The sequence below is a fragment of the Podarcis gaigeae genome (genome assembly GCF_964106915.1).
Source record: "Podarcis gaigeae genome assembly, chromosome: 5".
Taxonomy (NCBI): domain Eukaryota; kingdom Metazoa; phylum Chordata; class Lepidosauria; order Squamata; family Lacertidae; genus Podarcis; species Podarcis gaigeae.
In genome coordinates, this window is record NC_139681.1 from 98,017,470 (window position 1) to 98,034,850 (window position 17,381).

Here is a 17,381-nt window from a genome sequence, read left to right on the forward strand (position 1 = left end):
AAATCGAATTGGAATACAAAAAAGGGAGGTATGAGGAGGTCCGAGAAATAAGTAAATGAAAAATAATGTGATGGAAAGATTAATTGTTTTTAACAATTTTTCTTTTTTTCTTTTTTGTAATGCAAAAATCCTAATTAATTTTTTATAAATAAAAATAAAAATGAATCCATTAGTTCAGGTCCCACTGTGCTGGGCCCGGGGGTAACCCGAGAAACGCAGTCCAGGACTGGTCCAGAATCCGAAGGTTCCGCTAGGAGTCAGTCCAACAGGGCCAAGGCAGGACACGAGGCAGGAAACCAGGCAAGGGCAGGTGCAGGATCTGGCATACAGCAATGTTGCTCCCACAACCTGGGGCAAGGTCCGACAGCCTTTCATCTTTGTCGGGGTAGCGGCCGGTTCTGATCCCCGGGCGACTCACCTCCCTGTTTTGCCCAAAGGCAAGCACTCCTCCTGCGAGTACTCAGGTCTCTCCTTCTCTCAGACCTTCGTCTCTGCAGCTCGGGAGGCGTCGGTGGGTTACTAGACCCAGGGGCCGCCTCAGCCTTCCCTGACCCAACTGGTAGTGGAGCAGCTGTAAGTGATGGCCCAGCTGAAGGCAACGAGGTCATCCCCACATCTGGAGCCAGGGCAGGCTCAGGCCCCTGACTCGGCCCAGCTGGGGCTTGTTGCAGGGGAACCTGTGCAGACTCTTCAGGATCAGGCCCCAGACTTGGTTCAGATGCCGCCTGAGGCAAAGGATCTGGTGTGGACTGAGACTCCTCTGGGTCCGAGTCCGAGTCCCAGGCCATCACACTCACCAGCTGGAGCAGCAAAAAACAAGCTTGCTCCATCTTCCGTGTGACAATGCTTTGGATATTTTAAGATGGCTCTGATATCTCCTCTCAGTCTTTACTCTTCCAGGTGAAACGTACCTAAATCTCTCACTTTCCACCTTGTCAATATCCTTCTTAAACTGTGGCGCCAAGAACTGGACACAGTATTCCAGGTGTGGTCTGACCAAGGCAGAATAGAGTGGGACTGTATTACTTCCCTTGACCGAGGCACTATACAGTTTTGTTGATGCCTCATTGTCGGCTCCTGTTAAAGCTTGTGGTCTGCTAAGGCCCCTTGGTCCTTTTTTCACATGTTGAGAAAGGCTGAAATAGTCACCTCCAAATATCTAAGCAGCTGTCACAGAAAGAGGGAGCAAGCTTGTTTTCTCCTGCTCCCAGAGGGTAGGACCCAAACCATGGATTCAAGTGATGGATTTCCGGGAAGTAAGAGCTGTCTGACAGTAAGAGCTGTCTCCTGAGAACTCTCTCGGGAGGTGGTGGACCCTTTGAAGCAGAGTTTGGGTGGCCATCTGTCATGGATGTTCTAGCTGACATTCCTGCATTGCAGGGGGTTGGACTAGATGACCCCAGGGGTCCCTTCCAACTCTACAATTCTATTATTATTCCAGTGTGCATGTAGGTGTTGCAATCTCAAAGATGCACCCCTGAGCTGCATGTTGTACTACCTGGCCCTGCTCCATTAATGAACTAGCCTCTGGCAAGGGTTACGTTCATATCTTTTGGAGGATGGCGCCAGACACAGGACAGATAACCAGATTTGTTTGGGACTTTGTGGGTGTGTTGCTCCCTGCCCACAGACCTACCCTAGCCTGGCGCCTTAGAAACAAACAGAATCTGTCTCCAGGGCACAGACCCAGCTTGGTTTTGATGTCAGGGCTTGCAAAAGAACCTAAGAAGAGACAGCAGGATCAGGCCAATGGCCCATCTAGTCCAGCATAGCCCTAAGGAGGAGGTGGGGTTGCGGGCTTCACGGCCCCACCACGCGCGTGGTGGGTGGAGGCCAGCCCCCACGTGATTAGGGGGAATCCCGGCTGCGTCACCCCCTGGTTAACCAGTCAGCTGGCTCAGGGGGCGTGGCTTGCCCTTTAAAGGCAGGATGCGGCGGCGGGGATCTCCCACTTTGCCGCTCATCAGCTGTTCAGGTTTTCCCACCCTCCCACCCTATAAGGTTTTGTTCTTTGACCTTGCTATGGATCTTGGTTGGTTGGTCGCCGTTGAGGGACCTGGTAGGAATTTTTCCACTTGGCAAATTAGCACCAGGCACTCAGTTTTCGCTTTTGTGGTTGTTGTTTAGTCGTGTCCAGCTCTTCCTGACCCCCTGGACCAGAGCACGCCAGGCACTCCTGTCTTCCACTGCCTCCCGCAGTTTGGTCAGACTCATGTTTGTAGCTTCAAAGACACTGTCCCACCATCTCGTCCTCTGTCGTCCCCTTCTCCTTGGGCCCTCCATCTTTCCCAACATCAGGGTCTTTTCCAGGAAGTCTTCTCTTCTCATGAGGTGGGCAAAGTCTTGGAGCCTCAGCTTCAGGATCTGTCCTTCCAGTGAGCACTCAGGGCTGATTTCCTTAAGAATGGATAGGTTTGATCTTCTTGCAGTCCATGGGACTCTCAAGAGTCTCCTCCAGCATGGTTTTTGCCTACCTTGTAGCAAAGCGTCACAACTTTCTGGGTATTGGCGGTTAGGCATTGGTATTACTCTGTAGTTAGAAGAGGGGAGGTAGCGCCATCACCTGCCCCTCATATTGAAGGGTAGTCCGATAAAGGATTCCGGGGGGCTTGGCCCTGTCCGAAGCCTAGGGAGGTGAGGGAGTAAGGCACGCCTCCTATGGGGGGGGCGGCGTTCCTAGTTGATGTGCATCAGCAGGACTCCCCCTACTGGTGGTTAACCCTTCTTGGACTTCCAGCGGACGGGCTGGAGTTGGATATAGTTAGTTAGGACCAATGCCTAAGCTCATCACCTGTAACCAATAAAGTTGTGGCCTTTTTTAGCCCATTAACCTTAATAATTGTGTCATGAGTCATTTCCACTTGGGGGGGGGCGGGAATTCGCCACACAACCTGCTCTCACCAGAGGCGTGTCGGACAGGAGTGCAACAGCACTCTCCCCTCCTGCAATACGCAGCACAGAACTGGAAGGGACCACGAGGGTCATCCAGTCTAACCCCCTGTAATGCAGGAATCCTTTTGCCCAACGTGGGACTTGAACTCACAACCCCGAGATTAAGAGTCTCGTGCTCTATGGACTGAGCTATGGCGCTGGTCAGGGGGGCAGTCCTCAAAGCATGGAAAGCCAGAGCAAGTTACACCTTTAAGTCGGCATGCACTCAAGAGCATGGCTACACAAACCTTGAAAACAGAGTTTGACTTAAACCACCCTTTTTGCTTTCTTAATTCGGTCTTGGTTGACCACAAACTTGACATGAGCCAACAGTGTGACGCGGCAGCCATAAAAGCCAATGCAATTCTGGGCTGCATCAATAGGAGTATAGCATCTAGATCAAGGGAAGTAATAGTGCCACTGTATTCTGCTCTGGTCAGACCTCACCTGGAGTACTGTGTCCAGTTCTGGGTACCACAGTTCAAGAAGGATACTGACAAACTGGAATGTGTCCAGAGGAGGGCAACCAAAATGGTCAAAGGCCTGGAAACGATGCCTTATGAGGAACGACTAAGGGATGTTTAGCCTGGAGAAGAGGAGGTGAAGGGGTGATATGATAGCCATGTTCAAATATATAAAAGGATGTCACATAGAGGAGGGAGAAAGGTTGTTTTCTGCTGCTCCAGAGAAGCGGACACGGAGCAATGGTTCCAAACTACAAGAAAGAAGATTCCACCTAAACATTAGGAAGAACTTCCTGACAGTAAGAGCTGTTCGACAGTGGAATTTGCTGCCAAGGAGTGTGGTGGAGTCTCCTTCTTTGGAGGTCTTTAAGCAGAGGCTTGACAACCATATGTCAGGAGTGCTCTGATGGTGTTTCCTGCTTGGCAGGGGGTTGGACTCGATGGCCCTTGTGGTCTCTTCCAACTCTATGATTCTATGAAAGCCAGAGCAAGTTACACCTTTAAGTCGTCATGCACCCCATCCAAACTCAAGAGCATGGCTACACAAACCTTGAAAACAGAGTTTGACTTAAACCACCCTTTTTGCTTTCACATCAGGTTAAGAAGCCTTGTGACTGACCTAAACAGGCTTAGGATTTGTAACCTCCCAAACATCCAATATAGGGATGCGGGTGGCGCTGTGGGTTAAACCACAGAGCCTAGGAATTGACGATCAGAAGGTCAGCAGTTCAAATCCCCGTGACGGGGTGAGCTCCCGTTGCTCGGTCCCTGCTCCTGCCCACCTAGCAGTTTGAAAGCACGTCCAAGTAGATAAATAGGTACCACTCCGGCGGGAAGGTAAACGGCGTTTCTGTGCACTGCTCTGGTTCGCCAGAAGCGGCTTAGTCATGCTGGCCACATGACCCGGAAGCTGTACGCCGGCTCCCTCGGCCAATAAAGCGAGATGAGCGCCACAACTCCAGAGTCGGCCACGACTGGACCTGATGGTCAGGGGTTCCTTTACCTTTACACATCCAATATACACAAAATCTGAAACAGAGATGGAGACATCAGAAATAGAAACACAAGAGCCGCAATTCATGGTGCAGAGACTTCCTGAAATGGAACCCTTTTAACCCGGCGCCTGAAATGTGGCAGGGCCAGTGCCTGAGCTGCAGAGTTCCATAGTGTTTATATATATATAAACAAAAATACAAAATAAAAATAATTAAAAAAAACACACAAAATTTCCAGAACTTACTTTCCGTTGACTTGTTTCCCAGACCTCCTCATACCTCCCTTTTTTGTATTCCAATTCCAATTCAAATTGTTAATTCAGCAAATCCTTATCAATAGGTTTTAACCTGCTTCTGAACCTTTTTTTCCCTATTCTCTTAAAACATTACAGCTAGAAACCACTTAATTTCTATCCGACATCATTCTAACATTCATTAATTTTACAGTGTTTCTGTAGATAGTCTTTAAATTTCTTCCAATCATCTTCCGCTGACTCTTCTCCCTGGTCTCGGTTTCTGCCGGTCATTTCTGCTAGTCCCATATAGTCTATCATCTTCATCTGCCATTCTTCCAGAGTGGGTAGATCCTGTGTCTTCCAGTACTTTGCGATGAGTATTCTTGCTGCTGTTGTTGCATACATAAAGAAAGTTCTGTCCTTCTTTGGCACCAATTGGCCGACCATGCCCAGGAGAAAGGCCTCTGGTTTCTTCAGGAAGGTATATTTAAATAACTTTTGTTGAGCCCACAACACTGAATGTACAAAAACAAACAAACCTGGGTGTGAAGGGATTCTTAGCAATGATTTAGCAACTGTGCCTAGTTAGACGCAGAGTGTGGACCCAGAAAAGGGAGGAGTATTGCTGCCACCTAGAGGCAAACCTAGAAATGACAATAAAAGTGCTCTGGGAACAAGGCCAGGTAAGTCTTACCTGTAAACAGAGGGAAATGACTTGCTCCCCTGGACTGATGGTGCCCTCGGCTCCCGTTTCATCTACCTGGAGCTGCAAACAAGTATGAGGTTGTTCGCTGTGCAGGGGAAGCCATACAGAGTCAGACCAGAAGCGAAGTTACAGGGAACCAGGCAGAGGGCCTTCTCGGTGGCGGCACCAGTCCTGTGGAACGTCCTCCCATCAGATGTCAAGGAAATAAACAACTATCTGACTTTTAGAAGACATCTGAAGGCAGCCCTGTTTAGGGAAGTTTTTAATGGTTGATGCTTTATTGTGTTTTTAATATTTTGTTGGCAACTTTACAAACACTTTTATCCAGTTTTTGCTTCAGAAAACTAGTTTCACTGGAAAGAAAAGGAGAAGACCAGCCTTTAACATCAGCAGTAACATCTAGACCATGGGAGCGTTTCAGCCCTGTTCTTGAGTTTGTTTAAAATCTAAAACAGCTTATCTTGTATTCCTTTCTTTGAATTTGTGCCATTTAGGTTTTTTAAACCTTTTTGTAAAGGCAACACTAGAATTTTCACAGCTGAGTCCTCAACACTTTATTACTGTGCTTTGCTTTCTTTAAGTTGGGCTTTGTCTAAAACCTGCCATTGAGGTTTCCAAACCCTTTTTTGTAAATTCAGTATTAGAAACTGTACCTTTGAGTCCTCAATCCTTTATTACTGCGCTTTGCTTCACCTCAGTCAAGCCAGGATTATAATACTTCAGAAGTTTTGGGAGTTCTACCCCTTTTTTTGAATTTTGGTCATTTAAGGTACATGATTTTTCTATTTCCTTCTGAAGAAACTGAATAGTTCAGTGAAACGCGGTTTGTAGCCGGCATTCCGTTAAGGCTCTATTCAATTTTAGGTTTTTCTAATTTTTTCCTTAAACCTTTTGATTTATTTCCATAAGATAATATTTTTAGTCGATCACTTCTCGTTTCAGAGATTTTCACAGTATTTCATTTGTTTTGTGCAATTTCTCGGTTCCGTAACTGTCTTTTTTCTACTGGTCTCTGTTAAGTCGTGGGTGAACATATCAGACGACACAGTGAGTCTTCAAACAGCTCTTGTTTATTCACAGGCCAGGACAGAACTGAAGGGTTCAGCCAGCCTGCTTATAAAGAGCTCCACTAGAATGCAACAGTAACCACTTTCTGTAACTATCTAATCACTGAACATCACTTTCAATCCCTTATTTGCATATGTGGACCTGAGTGAAAACTATCTACAGTATCCCCCTGCTGGCCCAGGGTGAGAACTTCAGTACATAACACTCTCCTGCAAGGGCTCATCTTCACTCCCCCCACAACCCCAACCTGAACGAACAAGAAATGAACTTGCACGCAGGATGGCGACTTTACAAACACTTTTATCCAGTTTTCGCTTCACAAAACTAGGTTCACTGGAAAGAAAAGGAGAAGCCTGTGAGACCCCCCACACTTCAGATATCGGACACGGAGAGGAGGGTGGCCGTGGGAGAGGAAGCAGGTCGCCGGCTCCCGTGGATCTGGCATTTCCAGTGCAGGTCCTGATCCGGATCCAGAAGCTCCACAGAATCCAGCATGTCGGGAACTGGCAGGGAAAGAAAATAACAGATGGTATTTAACTCTGAGTAGACTTACTAAGATGTATAAGTCCGAATCAGATAAGTGCAAAGAGGTGGAGGAACGTTCCTTCATATGTGGTGGACTTGTAAAAGGGTAAAAAGAGTACTGGGAAATGATCCATAATGAACTGAAAAAAAATGATTAAAAGTACTTTCCAAAAAAACCCCCAGAGTCCTTTGTGTTGCGGATAATTCAGACTGAAATTCCCAGGTGTCAAAAAAGGTTATTTATAAGAGTACATCCATTTGTAAAAAAAAGGAATATACAGTGGGATAGACAGGCAGTCCAAAGTGTTGGTACATATATGATTTTGGAAGAGTTATTTGTCCTTGTTTTTTTTCTGGGTCCCAGGTTTCCCTTGATGCAATTGTGAATACCTGGCCGCTGTTGGAACATAAATGCTGCCAGAAACAGCTGTGGCAGACCTCTGCTGAGGGAATACAGGGAGAGATTGATCTAAGACTCACCTATAAAAGTGGTCACATGACGCAGCGCTCGTCTCAGGTAAGCAGACGTTGATGCCTTACCTGTTCAGCATCCACCCACCCACCCCAGCAGCCTTCTCTGCCCCTCAGTGGACCCCTGCAGAGGCTGGCTGGACCACTGGGATTTGTCAGCCGCAACAGAAGATCTACTCACTAGGGATCTCCACCATCCTTGCTTGGCTGTTCATTTGCCAGTTGGATTTCTTCTTGCCAACCTGGAAGGAGGCAGTGGGAAAAAGACAATCACGGAACCAAGAGATTACACAAAAACAAATGAAGTGCCGCGAAAATCCCTGAAATAAGAAGTAATCGGATATAGAGTTAAACTAAACAACAAAAATCAAAAAGTTTAAGGGAAAAAATCAACCTAGAATTAAACAAAGACTTAACGAGATGCCAGCTACAAAACTCGTTTCACTGAAATCATCAGTCTCCTCAGAAGGAAATAAAGAAATTTTAAACCTTCAATGATTTTAAAACAAACTCAAGAGCAGGACTGAAACGCTTCACTGAGTTTGCAAAAAAGGTATGAAAACCTCAATGACAAGTTTTAGACATAGCCCTATTTAAGAGAGCCAAGCAGTAGTAAAAAAGCAGAGACATCACCTTGCCAACAAAGGTCCGTATAGTTAAAGCTCTGGTTTTCCCCGTAGTGATGTATGGAAGTGAGAGCTGGACCATAAAGAAGGCTGATCACCAAAGAATTGACGCTTTTGAATTCTGGTGCTGGAGGAGACTCTTGAGAGTCCCATGGACTGCAAGAAGATCAAACGTATCCATTCTGAAGGAAATCAGCCCTGAGTGCTCGCTGGAAGGACAGATCCTGAAGATCCTCAATTTCTTATTACTACTGCTTTGTTGTTTAGTCATTTAGTCATGTCTGACTCTTCGTGACCCCCTGGACCAGAGCAAGCCAGGCACTCCTGTCTTCCACTGCCTCCCGCAGTTTGGTCAAACTAATGCTGGTAGCTTCGAAAACACTGTCCCACCATCTCGTCCTCTGTCGTTTCCTTTTCCTTGTGCCCTCCATCTTTCCCAACATCAGGGTCTTTTCCAGGGAGTCTTCTCTTCTCATGAGGTGGCCAAAGTTTTGGAACCTCAGCTTCAGGATCTGTCCTTCCAGTGAGCACTCAGGGCTGACTTCCTTCAGAATGGAGAGGTTTGATCTTCTTGCAGTCCATGGGACTCTCAAGAGTCTCCTCCAGCACCAGAATTCAAAAGCATCAGTTCTTCGGCGATCAGCCTTTTTTATGGTCCAGCTCTCACTTCCATACATCACTACTAGGAAAACCATAGCCTTAACTATACGAACCTTTGTTGGCAAGGTGATGTCTCTGCTTTTTAAGATGCTGTCTAGGTTTGCCATTGCCCATCCTGCCGGAGCGGTACCTATTTATCTACTTGCACTTTGACGTGCTTTTGAACTGCTAGGTTGGCAGGAGCAGGGGCCGAGCAACAGGAGCTCACCCTGTTGCGGGGATTCGAACCGGCTTGTCTAAACAAGAATGTTTTTAGCAGGCACCGAAAAGAGCACAGTGAAGGCACCTGCCTGATATCAATTGGCAGGGAGTTCCAAAGGCTAGGCGCTGCCACACTACAAGTTTGAGTTCTTACGAATGTGAAACAGGTGCTGGGTGGCACCTGAAAGTTCCACTGAAATATATGGGACAAGGCGATCTCTTAGGTGAACCGGTCCCAAGTTGTTATGGGCAGCTTGAACCTGGTAATGAAGGAGCACGCAATGGGTACCTATTCCACATCAAACTGAGGTGCGGACAGGCCCATGCGTCAGGCAAAAGGCAATCCCACAGGCATCTCTTTCCACCTCCAACTCACCTGCTTCTCTGCCTTTTCTGCCGACGCTCCTCCCAGCCTGGGACCCTCTCGGTGCAGAAGGCTCCCCATGGCGGACAGGAAGTGGCGCCAAGCCTTGAGCACCTTCTGCTGGCGGGACAGGTCTTGGGAGCAGCTGTGAGGGCAGGAGCCGGGGATGGCCGAACCCATGCTGGAGACCCAGGGGACGTGGCAGAGCTCAGCGGCCTCGGCGGCCCCCAGGGCCATCGCTCCGGAGGACCTCACTCTGTACCTGCAAGAAGAGCATGGAAAGGAGGGTGCAGATGAAACTGGGTTGCATGGGTGTGTCATTGTGGTGGGAAGGACTCTTTTCTGACTTAAGAGCTCCTCCAGGCAACCTGCTCATTGAGCATCCTCCCTACTTGCTTGCGCAAAGCTTGTGTGAAGGCGGTTAGATTGCACCCGGTATTTACTGAGCGCTTCTTCTGAAATTCAGCCTCTGCCAAGTGCTGCCTCCTCCATGCCTGCCTGTTATGTACTGAAGTTCTCACCCTGGGCCAGCAGGGGGATACTGTAGATGGTTATGCAAATAAGGGATTGAAAGTGACGTTCAGTGATTGGATAGTTTTAGAAAGTTGTTACAGTTACATTGTACTGGTGCTCTATATAAGCAGGCTGACTGAACCCTTCAGTTCGGTTCTGTCCTGGCCTGTGAATAAACAAGAGCTGTTTGAAGATTCGCTGTGTCGTCTGATATGTTCACCCACAACTTAACACTGCCCACTCCTCATGAGCGTATAGAGGGGAGGTCCAAAAATGCGATTCCGTCACCTGCCAGCTAAAGATTTCCCCTATCGGGATGGGAGCCCCTAACCCTCCACACCCAGAGGTCACCCCCAAGAAAGGATGGCGAAGCCCTGAGCCCCGAGTCACGCACTTGGTTCTGTGCCTCTTGCACCACCCTGAGTCCTGCCAGTTCAAGGCCAAAGGTTGCTTGAAGGACAGAGCCTGTGGAGAGAGATGAGGGAGGTCAGAGATGGAATGGGAAGCAGCAGCAGCAGCAGCAAAAACAGGCAGCCTCTGCTGGGCTCGGGGTCAAGGGCTCGGGGAGCTCTCCAAGGTTGGTGGGACCCTGTCTTGGGCACATGCGATGGTGCACAGCGGCACACACAGCTCTGACCGCCATCCTTTGGTGCTCTGCATCCCTAGGAACTCAGACCAGGCGGCTCCACGCACAAGGAGCAGTCTCTCTCCTCCCGCCTCCGCCATGTTCGCCCCTGCGGCACCTGGAATTTGCAGCTGTGATGAGCAGCTAAGATGTAGCGGATCTGGGTGCAAACCAGGAGGAGCAGAGGCACCAAGTAGAATGCGGTGGGGATGGTCACCAGCACTCTGGAAGCACCGGAGTCAAGGAAGACGGACAGATGATGATGATGATGATGATAATAATAATAATAATAATAATAATAATAATAATAATTTATTTGTATCCCACCCACCTGGCTGGGTTTCCCCAGCCACTCTGGGCAGCTTCCAACAAAGATTAAAAATACATTGAAATATCACACATTAAAAACTTCCCTAAACCTTCAGATGTCTTCTAAAAGTCTGGTAGTTGTTTTTCTCTTTGACTTCTGGTGGGAGGGCGTTTTACAGGGCAGGCGCCACCACCGAGAAGGCCCTCTGCCAGGTTCCCTGTAGCTTTGCTTTTCGCAATGAGGGAACCGCTAGAAGGCCCAGAACAATGGGGGTGAAGACACTCCCTCAGGTCTACTGGACCGAGGCTGTTTAGGGCTTTCAAGGACACAAGGAAGAAACATGCCAAGAGGAAGGTACGCTTGGCAAATCCACACCGCGATCAACTCCTGCCCGGAAACCAATCTCCCCACTGTGGAAGGACGTGTGGATCCAGAATTGGCCTCCACAGTCACTTATGGACTCATTGTTAAAACCGTGTTTATGGAAGAGAATCTTACTCGGCTACGAGGGATCGCCAAAGAAGAAAGAAAGAAGAAGCAGAGAATTGTAGTTCTGGGAGGGGAATCTGGGTCTCCTAACAGCTCTCAACACCCTTAGCAAACTACAGCTCCCAGGATTCTTTGAATCCCAGCGTTACAGGAGAGGGAGGGGAACTTCTTTCTGAAGGATACGTGCAGATCTTCTCCACACTGAAAGCCTGCTGGGAGTTGAATGCCAGATAGACCAGGCAGGAAGCCAGCACCGCCAGGTCGTAGCCGCTCAGGAAGGCCACAAAGAAGATGAAGAAGCGAAGGTTGTGGTAGCCAATGCAGTTGTTGACCCACATGCAGTGGTGGTCGAATTCCTGCAGATGATATACAGTATAATGAACTGAAGAAAATGTTGAAAATAACTTTTGTAAAAACAACCAGAAGCCTTTTTATTAGGTATTTTAAGCCAAGATATACCGAACGAAAAGAGGACTGTTGAGTTGTGGGTGAACATATCAGACGACACAGCGATTCTTGTTTATTCACAGGCCAGGACAGAACTGAACTGAAGGGTTCAGTTAGCCTGCTTATATAGAGCTCCACTACAACGCAACTGTAACCACTTTCTGTAACTATCCAATCACTGAATGTCACTTTCAATCCCGTATTTGCATATGTGGACCTGAGTGAAAACTATCTACAGTATCCCCTTGCTGGCCCAGGGTGAGAACTTCAGTACATAACAAGGACTATATTCGTGTATGCCACTACAGCAGCGAGAATGTTGATTGCACAAAATTGGAAGACTGGAGAAATACTAACTAAAGAACAAAGGCAAGAGAAGTTGATGAACTATGCAGAACTGGAAAAAAAATGACAGATTAAGAGGAAAAGACAACAGAGAGAATGGGAACCATTTATATTAAACTTGCAGAAACAAAGGAAGTCTATAGACTTGATGGTAGGATTTAAATGAACATCCACATTATTATTAGAAAATGTGTAGATAGAGAAATAATATGGTGTATTCACTGTTATTTTTATGATTTTAGGTTTGATGTTATTGTATAAATACGTTATTCGTATTTTTTTTCTTTAAGGAGGCAGCAAAGTGGGTGAAAGGAGAAACAAACTGGAAGCGGAAGTTGGGGGAATCCTATGGTGTATGTTTTTTCACAAACATACATATTTTTGCAAGTAATATCCCCCAATATATTGCCTTTTTGCATGTTATCCGCACACCTTGCAGCAGTATACGCATTGTTGCACACAGAGCTTGACCGGAGAACAGCGCTGCAGAATTCTGAAACGTGCCAAATTTTGAAGCGTGGCTGCATTTCAGTTTGCACTGTGCTCCAGAAAGTGCAAACTAGGTAACAGGTTTTACTTTAAATGCGAACCAAGTCGAGCTCCTCCTGTACCCCTAGGGGCCGCTGTCGTTCTTTACCTCCACACAGGTGTTGCACCAGGAGCAGTGGAAGGTGTGCTGCAGGCAGTAGAGCTGGCATTTGTTGCACCAGTGCTGGTTGAGGTCTTTCATGGTGAAGGCCTGGTTCACCAGTTCTTCTTCAATGCCTGGCCGTGGAAGGAAGCAGAGAAGGGAGAAAGCAGGTTCGGAGTCAGGCCATGTGCACACCACACATTTAAAGACGACTCTATTCCGAACTTTAAAATGGAAAGCGTAATGCTGGTGGTCAACACAAGTGGTTTAAAGACTGTCTCAAGGCAAATCTTTAAAAATGTAATATAAACACCAACAACTGGGAAACACTGGCCTGCAAGCACTCCAATTGGAGAACAGCCTTGACCAAAGGTGTCATGGGCTTTGAAGACACTCGAACTCAGGACGCAAGGGAGAAACGTGCTAAGAGGAAGGCACGCTTGGCAAACCCTCACTGATCAACTCCTGCCCAGAAACCTATGTCCCCACTGTGGAAGGACGTGTGGATCCAGAATTGGCCTCCACAGTCACTTACGGACTCATTGTTAAAACCCTGTTTATGGAAGACAATCTTACTCGGCTACGAGGGATCGCCAAAGAAGAAGACACATTTAAATCGCCGTGATACCACTTTAAACAGTCATGGCTTCCCCCAAAGGATTCTGGGAGCTGTTAGGAGACTCCCCCATTTTCCTAACGGAGCTACGGTGGTACCTTGGTTCTCAAATACCTTGGTACTCAAACAAATTGGAACCCAAACACTGCAAACCCAGAAGTAAGTGTTCCGGTTTGCACACTTTTTTCAGAAGTCAAACGTGCGCCAATTTGAGTGTTACACTTCCGTTTTGAGTGTTACCCTGAGGTCTGTCTGTTTCTGCTATTCATTTTGCGTTTTTGTTTTCGTGGCTCTTTTTGTTTTGTTTTTGTGACTGTATGGAGCCCAGTTCAGTTACTGATTGATTGATTGTGTGACTGCAGTACATTGTTCGTTGCTTTCATTTTATGGATCAATGGTCTCGTTAGATAGTAGAATTCATGTTAAATTGCTGTTTTAGGGGTTGTTTTTAAAAGTCTGGAACAGATTAATCTGTTTTGCATTGCTTTCTATGGGAAAGCGCACCTTGGTTTTGGAATGCTTTGCTTTTGGAACGGACTCCCGGAACAGATTACGTTTGAGAACCAAGGTACCGATGTATAATTCTCCGATTCACTTGACGATCTTTGGATCAAAGTCCTCCATTTTTAGAAACAGTGTTACAAAGGTTGGGTGCCACCCTCACTCTCTGCAAGATTCCAAGGGGTTCTAGGGCACTCATGCGAGGTCTGTGTTCCTTTGGAGGGTTGAGGCACAGCGGAGACTGTCGTAGCCTTAAGAAATATGGTACATACATTGGTACCTTGGTTCTCAAACTTAATCTGTTCCGGGAGTCCGTTCCAAAACCAAAGCGTTCCAAAACCAAGCCGCGCTTTCCCACAGACAGTAATGCAAAATGGATTAATCCGTTCCAGACTTTTAAAAAACAACCCCTAAAACAGCAAGTTAACATGAATTTTACTATCTAACGAGACCATTGATCCATAAAATGAAAGCAACAAACAATGTACTGCAGTCACTCATTCAGTTTACTATTTAGACCAGGGGTCTGCAACCCGCGGCTCCGGAGCCGCATGTGGCTCTTTTACACCTTTGCCGCGGCTCCGGGGCGGATACTAGCGAGGGGAGGAGGTGCATTGTGCACCCCGACACTCCCCACTGTGGCAGGCGCTGTACTGGCTGTGACGTCGCATGGGGGCAGTGCGTGCGTTAGTCACGCACCGTCCCAACGTCACCTTCCCGCCCGCCCACCCGCTACATTGTACGGGGCATGTGCGCTGGTCACTGCATTGAAAGGGGGCATGTACGCTGGTCACTGTTTTGAAGGGGAGTGAAGAACACACAAAAAGGTAACTTGTTAATTTAACGTTTATTTCTATGAGGAGGAGTAATTCTGAGGGGTCAAACAAAGAAATAATAAAAAAGTGACAAAATTATTTTTATAATGATGAGTTTTGCGGCTCCCAGTTTTTTTCCCTTCGGAAACGGGTCCAAGTGGCTCTTTTTGTCTTAAAGGTTGCAGACCCCTGATTTAGACCTTCCGTCTGCATGGAGAGAGTCCAGATCTTGCAGCTTGGTCGTAGGGTGGCAGGGTGGAAAGGCAGCCCCTGCCCACTTACCTTTGTGGAGGATTCCAGTGTCTGTGAAACTGGTGAGGAGGAAGTAGATAATGGTTGGGATGAAGAGGAGGCCGCAGATGGTGGGGAAGGCCCAGGACACATGGAGGGCCAGCCAGCTGCACCTGTGGGAGGAAGCAGGTGGAGGTTGGGGCGAGACCTTGGCTTCGGCCCACAGAAGAAGCTAACCTTGGAAGAAAAAGGTCCTGTGCCCACCACAGTTTAAGAATCATAGAATGGGAAGGGACCCTTCGGCTCATCTCCTCCAACTTCCTGGAATGCAGGAATCTCAGCTCAAGCATCCATGACAGATGGCCATCCAACCTCTGCTTAGAAACCTCCAAGGATGGAGAGTCCACCACCATCCGAGGGAGACCGTTCCACCGTCAAACAGCTCTCACTGTCCAAACGTTCCTCCTGATGTTAAGTCAGAATCTACTTTATCGTAACTTGAAACCTTTGGTTCGGGGCCTACCCTCCAGGAGAAAGGAAGCCTTTTAGATATTGACAAGCTGGAATGCGTGCAGAGGAGGACAACCAAGAAGACCAAAGGTTTGGAAGCCGAGCCTTATGAGGAACGTTTGAGGGAGTTTGGCATGTGGAGACTGAGAGATGATAGGATAGCCATCTTCAAATATCTAAAGCAGGGGTCAGCAAACTAAGGGCTGCGGGCCAGATCAGGCCCAGTTGCCTTCAGGATCTGGCCCATGGACTGTACGTGGATCGGTGTGGGGATTCTGTTTGTTCAGGCTGCAACATTTTTTCCCCTGCACCATCCCCCCCTGCACAGCGTGGCGGCGCCTCCTCCCTCCCTCCTCCTGGCTTCTTCCTGCCCTGCCTAGAGGAGGAAGGGGGCTGGGCTTTGTGGGTTCCAGCCCCTCTCCAGAGCCAGCCCTTTTGCGCTGTTCATCTTCCCTCTGTCGCCGTCGCCTTGGTGCTCCTGTGAGCCAGAGAGTGGAGTGGACGAGCTCGCTCTGCCTACTCACGAGAAGCTGCGGCGGTGGTGGCAGTGGCAGCCCCTGGGAAGGTAAGTGCAGCGGCTGGGGGGGGGAGGATTACTTGCCCCCCTCGCCTCTTCTTCCAGCTCCTCCCCCCCCCGTGCTGTTTCTCTGGCCCACCACAAGGTCTGAGGGACAGTGGACCAGCCCGCGGCTAAAATTTTTTGCCGGCCCCTGATCTAAAGGGCTGCCCCATGGAAGATGGAGGAAGCTTGTATTCTGCTGCTCCAGATTGCAGGGACTAAGATATTAAAAGTGCAGAAAAGGTTTACGTAGCACCTCTAGGTACACCATTTGTTGGGATCTAGTGAGACGCGGGTGGCGCTGTGGTCTAAACTACAGAGCCTAGGACTTGGCTCAGAAGGTCGGCGGTTCGAATCCCTGCAATGGGGTGAGCTCCCATTGCTCAGTCAGTGGCGTAGCATGGGGGGTGCAGGGGGGCCCTGCCGCACCGGGTGCAACATCTGGGGGTTAGCTTTAGGGGGCGCAAATCCACGGGTTAGGGGGCGCAAATCCACGGGTTAGGGGGCGCAAATTATTTGCCTTGCCCCGGGTGCTGACAACCCACGCTACGCCACTGTGCTCAGTCCCTGCTCCTGCCAACCTCGCAGTTTGAAAGCACATCAAAGTGCAAGTAGATAAATAGGTACCACTCCGGCGGGAAGGTAAACGGCATTTCCGTGTGCTGCTCTGGTTCGCCAGAAGCGGCTTAGTCCTGCTGGCCACATGACCCGGAAGCTGTACGCCGGCTCCCTCGGCCAATAAAGTGAGATGAGCACTGCAACCCCAGAGTCGACCACAACTGGACCTAATGGTCAGGGGTCCCTTTACCTTTACCTTAGTGAGACCGGCTGACCCTTTGGGTCTGATCCAGCAGGCCTCTTCTCGCATCCCTTACCTCTTACCCTACCCTAAGATGGGATCGTTCAGTTCAAAATGGCCAGCCGAGCGCCATTGCCAACGGCTGCTCCTCGACTTGGGCATCCCAGATCCGCCTTCATACTTACGGGAAAGTAAAGAAGAGGCAGCTAAGACCCATCAGGGTGCTGAAGTGGAAAGAAGCAAAGATGCTGGAAGTGAGAGATTGGCATCCATCTTGGGCAAACCCCATGTCTCGAGGGGAAGAGCCAGGGAAAGCTGTTGGAGCAGTCGCTGGGCCCAAGCTGGATGGAACCGCCCTTGGTCTGTTGCCAGGGCGATGTTGTGATGCGGCAAAGGGATCGAGGACAGAAGCGGGGGGTCTCCCCTGTTGTGGAACATCGCCATGGTGGTGGAAGAAGTCCATTAATGGGCCCACAGTGCAAAGGATGCTGGGAGCTGGCATCTGCCTCTCAGGTGGCTTATGGGAGCGCTCCGTACAAGACTCACCCTAAGACCACCTTTAGGGGGTGGGGTTACATTTATTCATCACAAATAAAGCAGTTCCTAGAGAAGAGGGAAAAAGGGACGCGGGTGGCGCTGTGGGTTAAACCACAGAGCCTAGGACCTGCCGATCAGAAGGTTGGCGGTTCGAATCTCCGCGACGGAGTGAGCTCCCGTTGCTCGGTCCCTGCTCCTGCCAACCT

General features: G+C 48.7%; 1 protein-coding gene across 1 annotated transcript; it reads right to left on the minus strand.

The window, feature by feature from the left end:
• Nucleotides 1-6,684: 6,684 nt before the first annotated feature.
• On the minus strand, nucleotides 6,685-17,019 carry ZDHHC19 (zDHHC palmitoyltransferase 19). Its single transcript, XM_083739836.1, has 9 exons — nucleotides 16,824-17,019; nucleotides 14,822-14,943; nucleotides 12,614-12,741; nucleotides 11,368-11,540; nucleotides 10,504-10,609; nucleotides 10,155-10,225; nucleotides 9,260-9,509; nucleotides 7,578-7,638; nucleotides 6,685-6,903 (listed from the first exon to the last, which is right to left on the minus strand). The coding sequence occupies exons 1-9, from the start codon at nucleotides 16,925-16,927 to the stop codon at nucleotides 6,773-6,775; spliced, it is 1,146 nt and encodes a 381-aa protein (XP_083595962.1). The 5' UTR covers nucleotides 16,928-17,019; the 3' UTR covers nucleotides 6,685-6,772.
• Nucleotides 17,020-17,381: the final 362 nt, after the last annotated feature.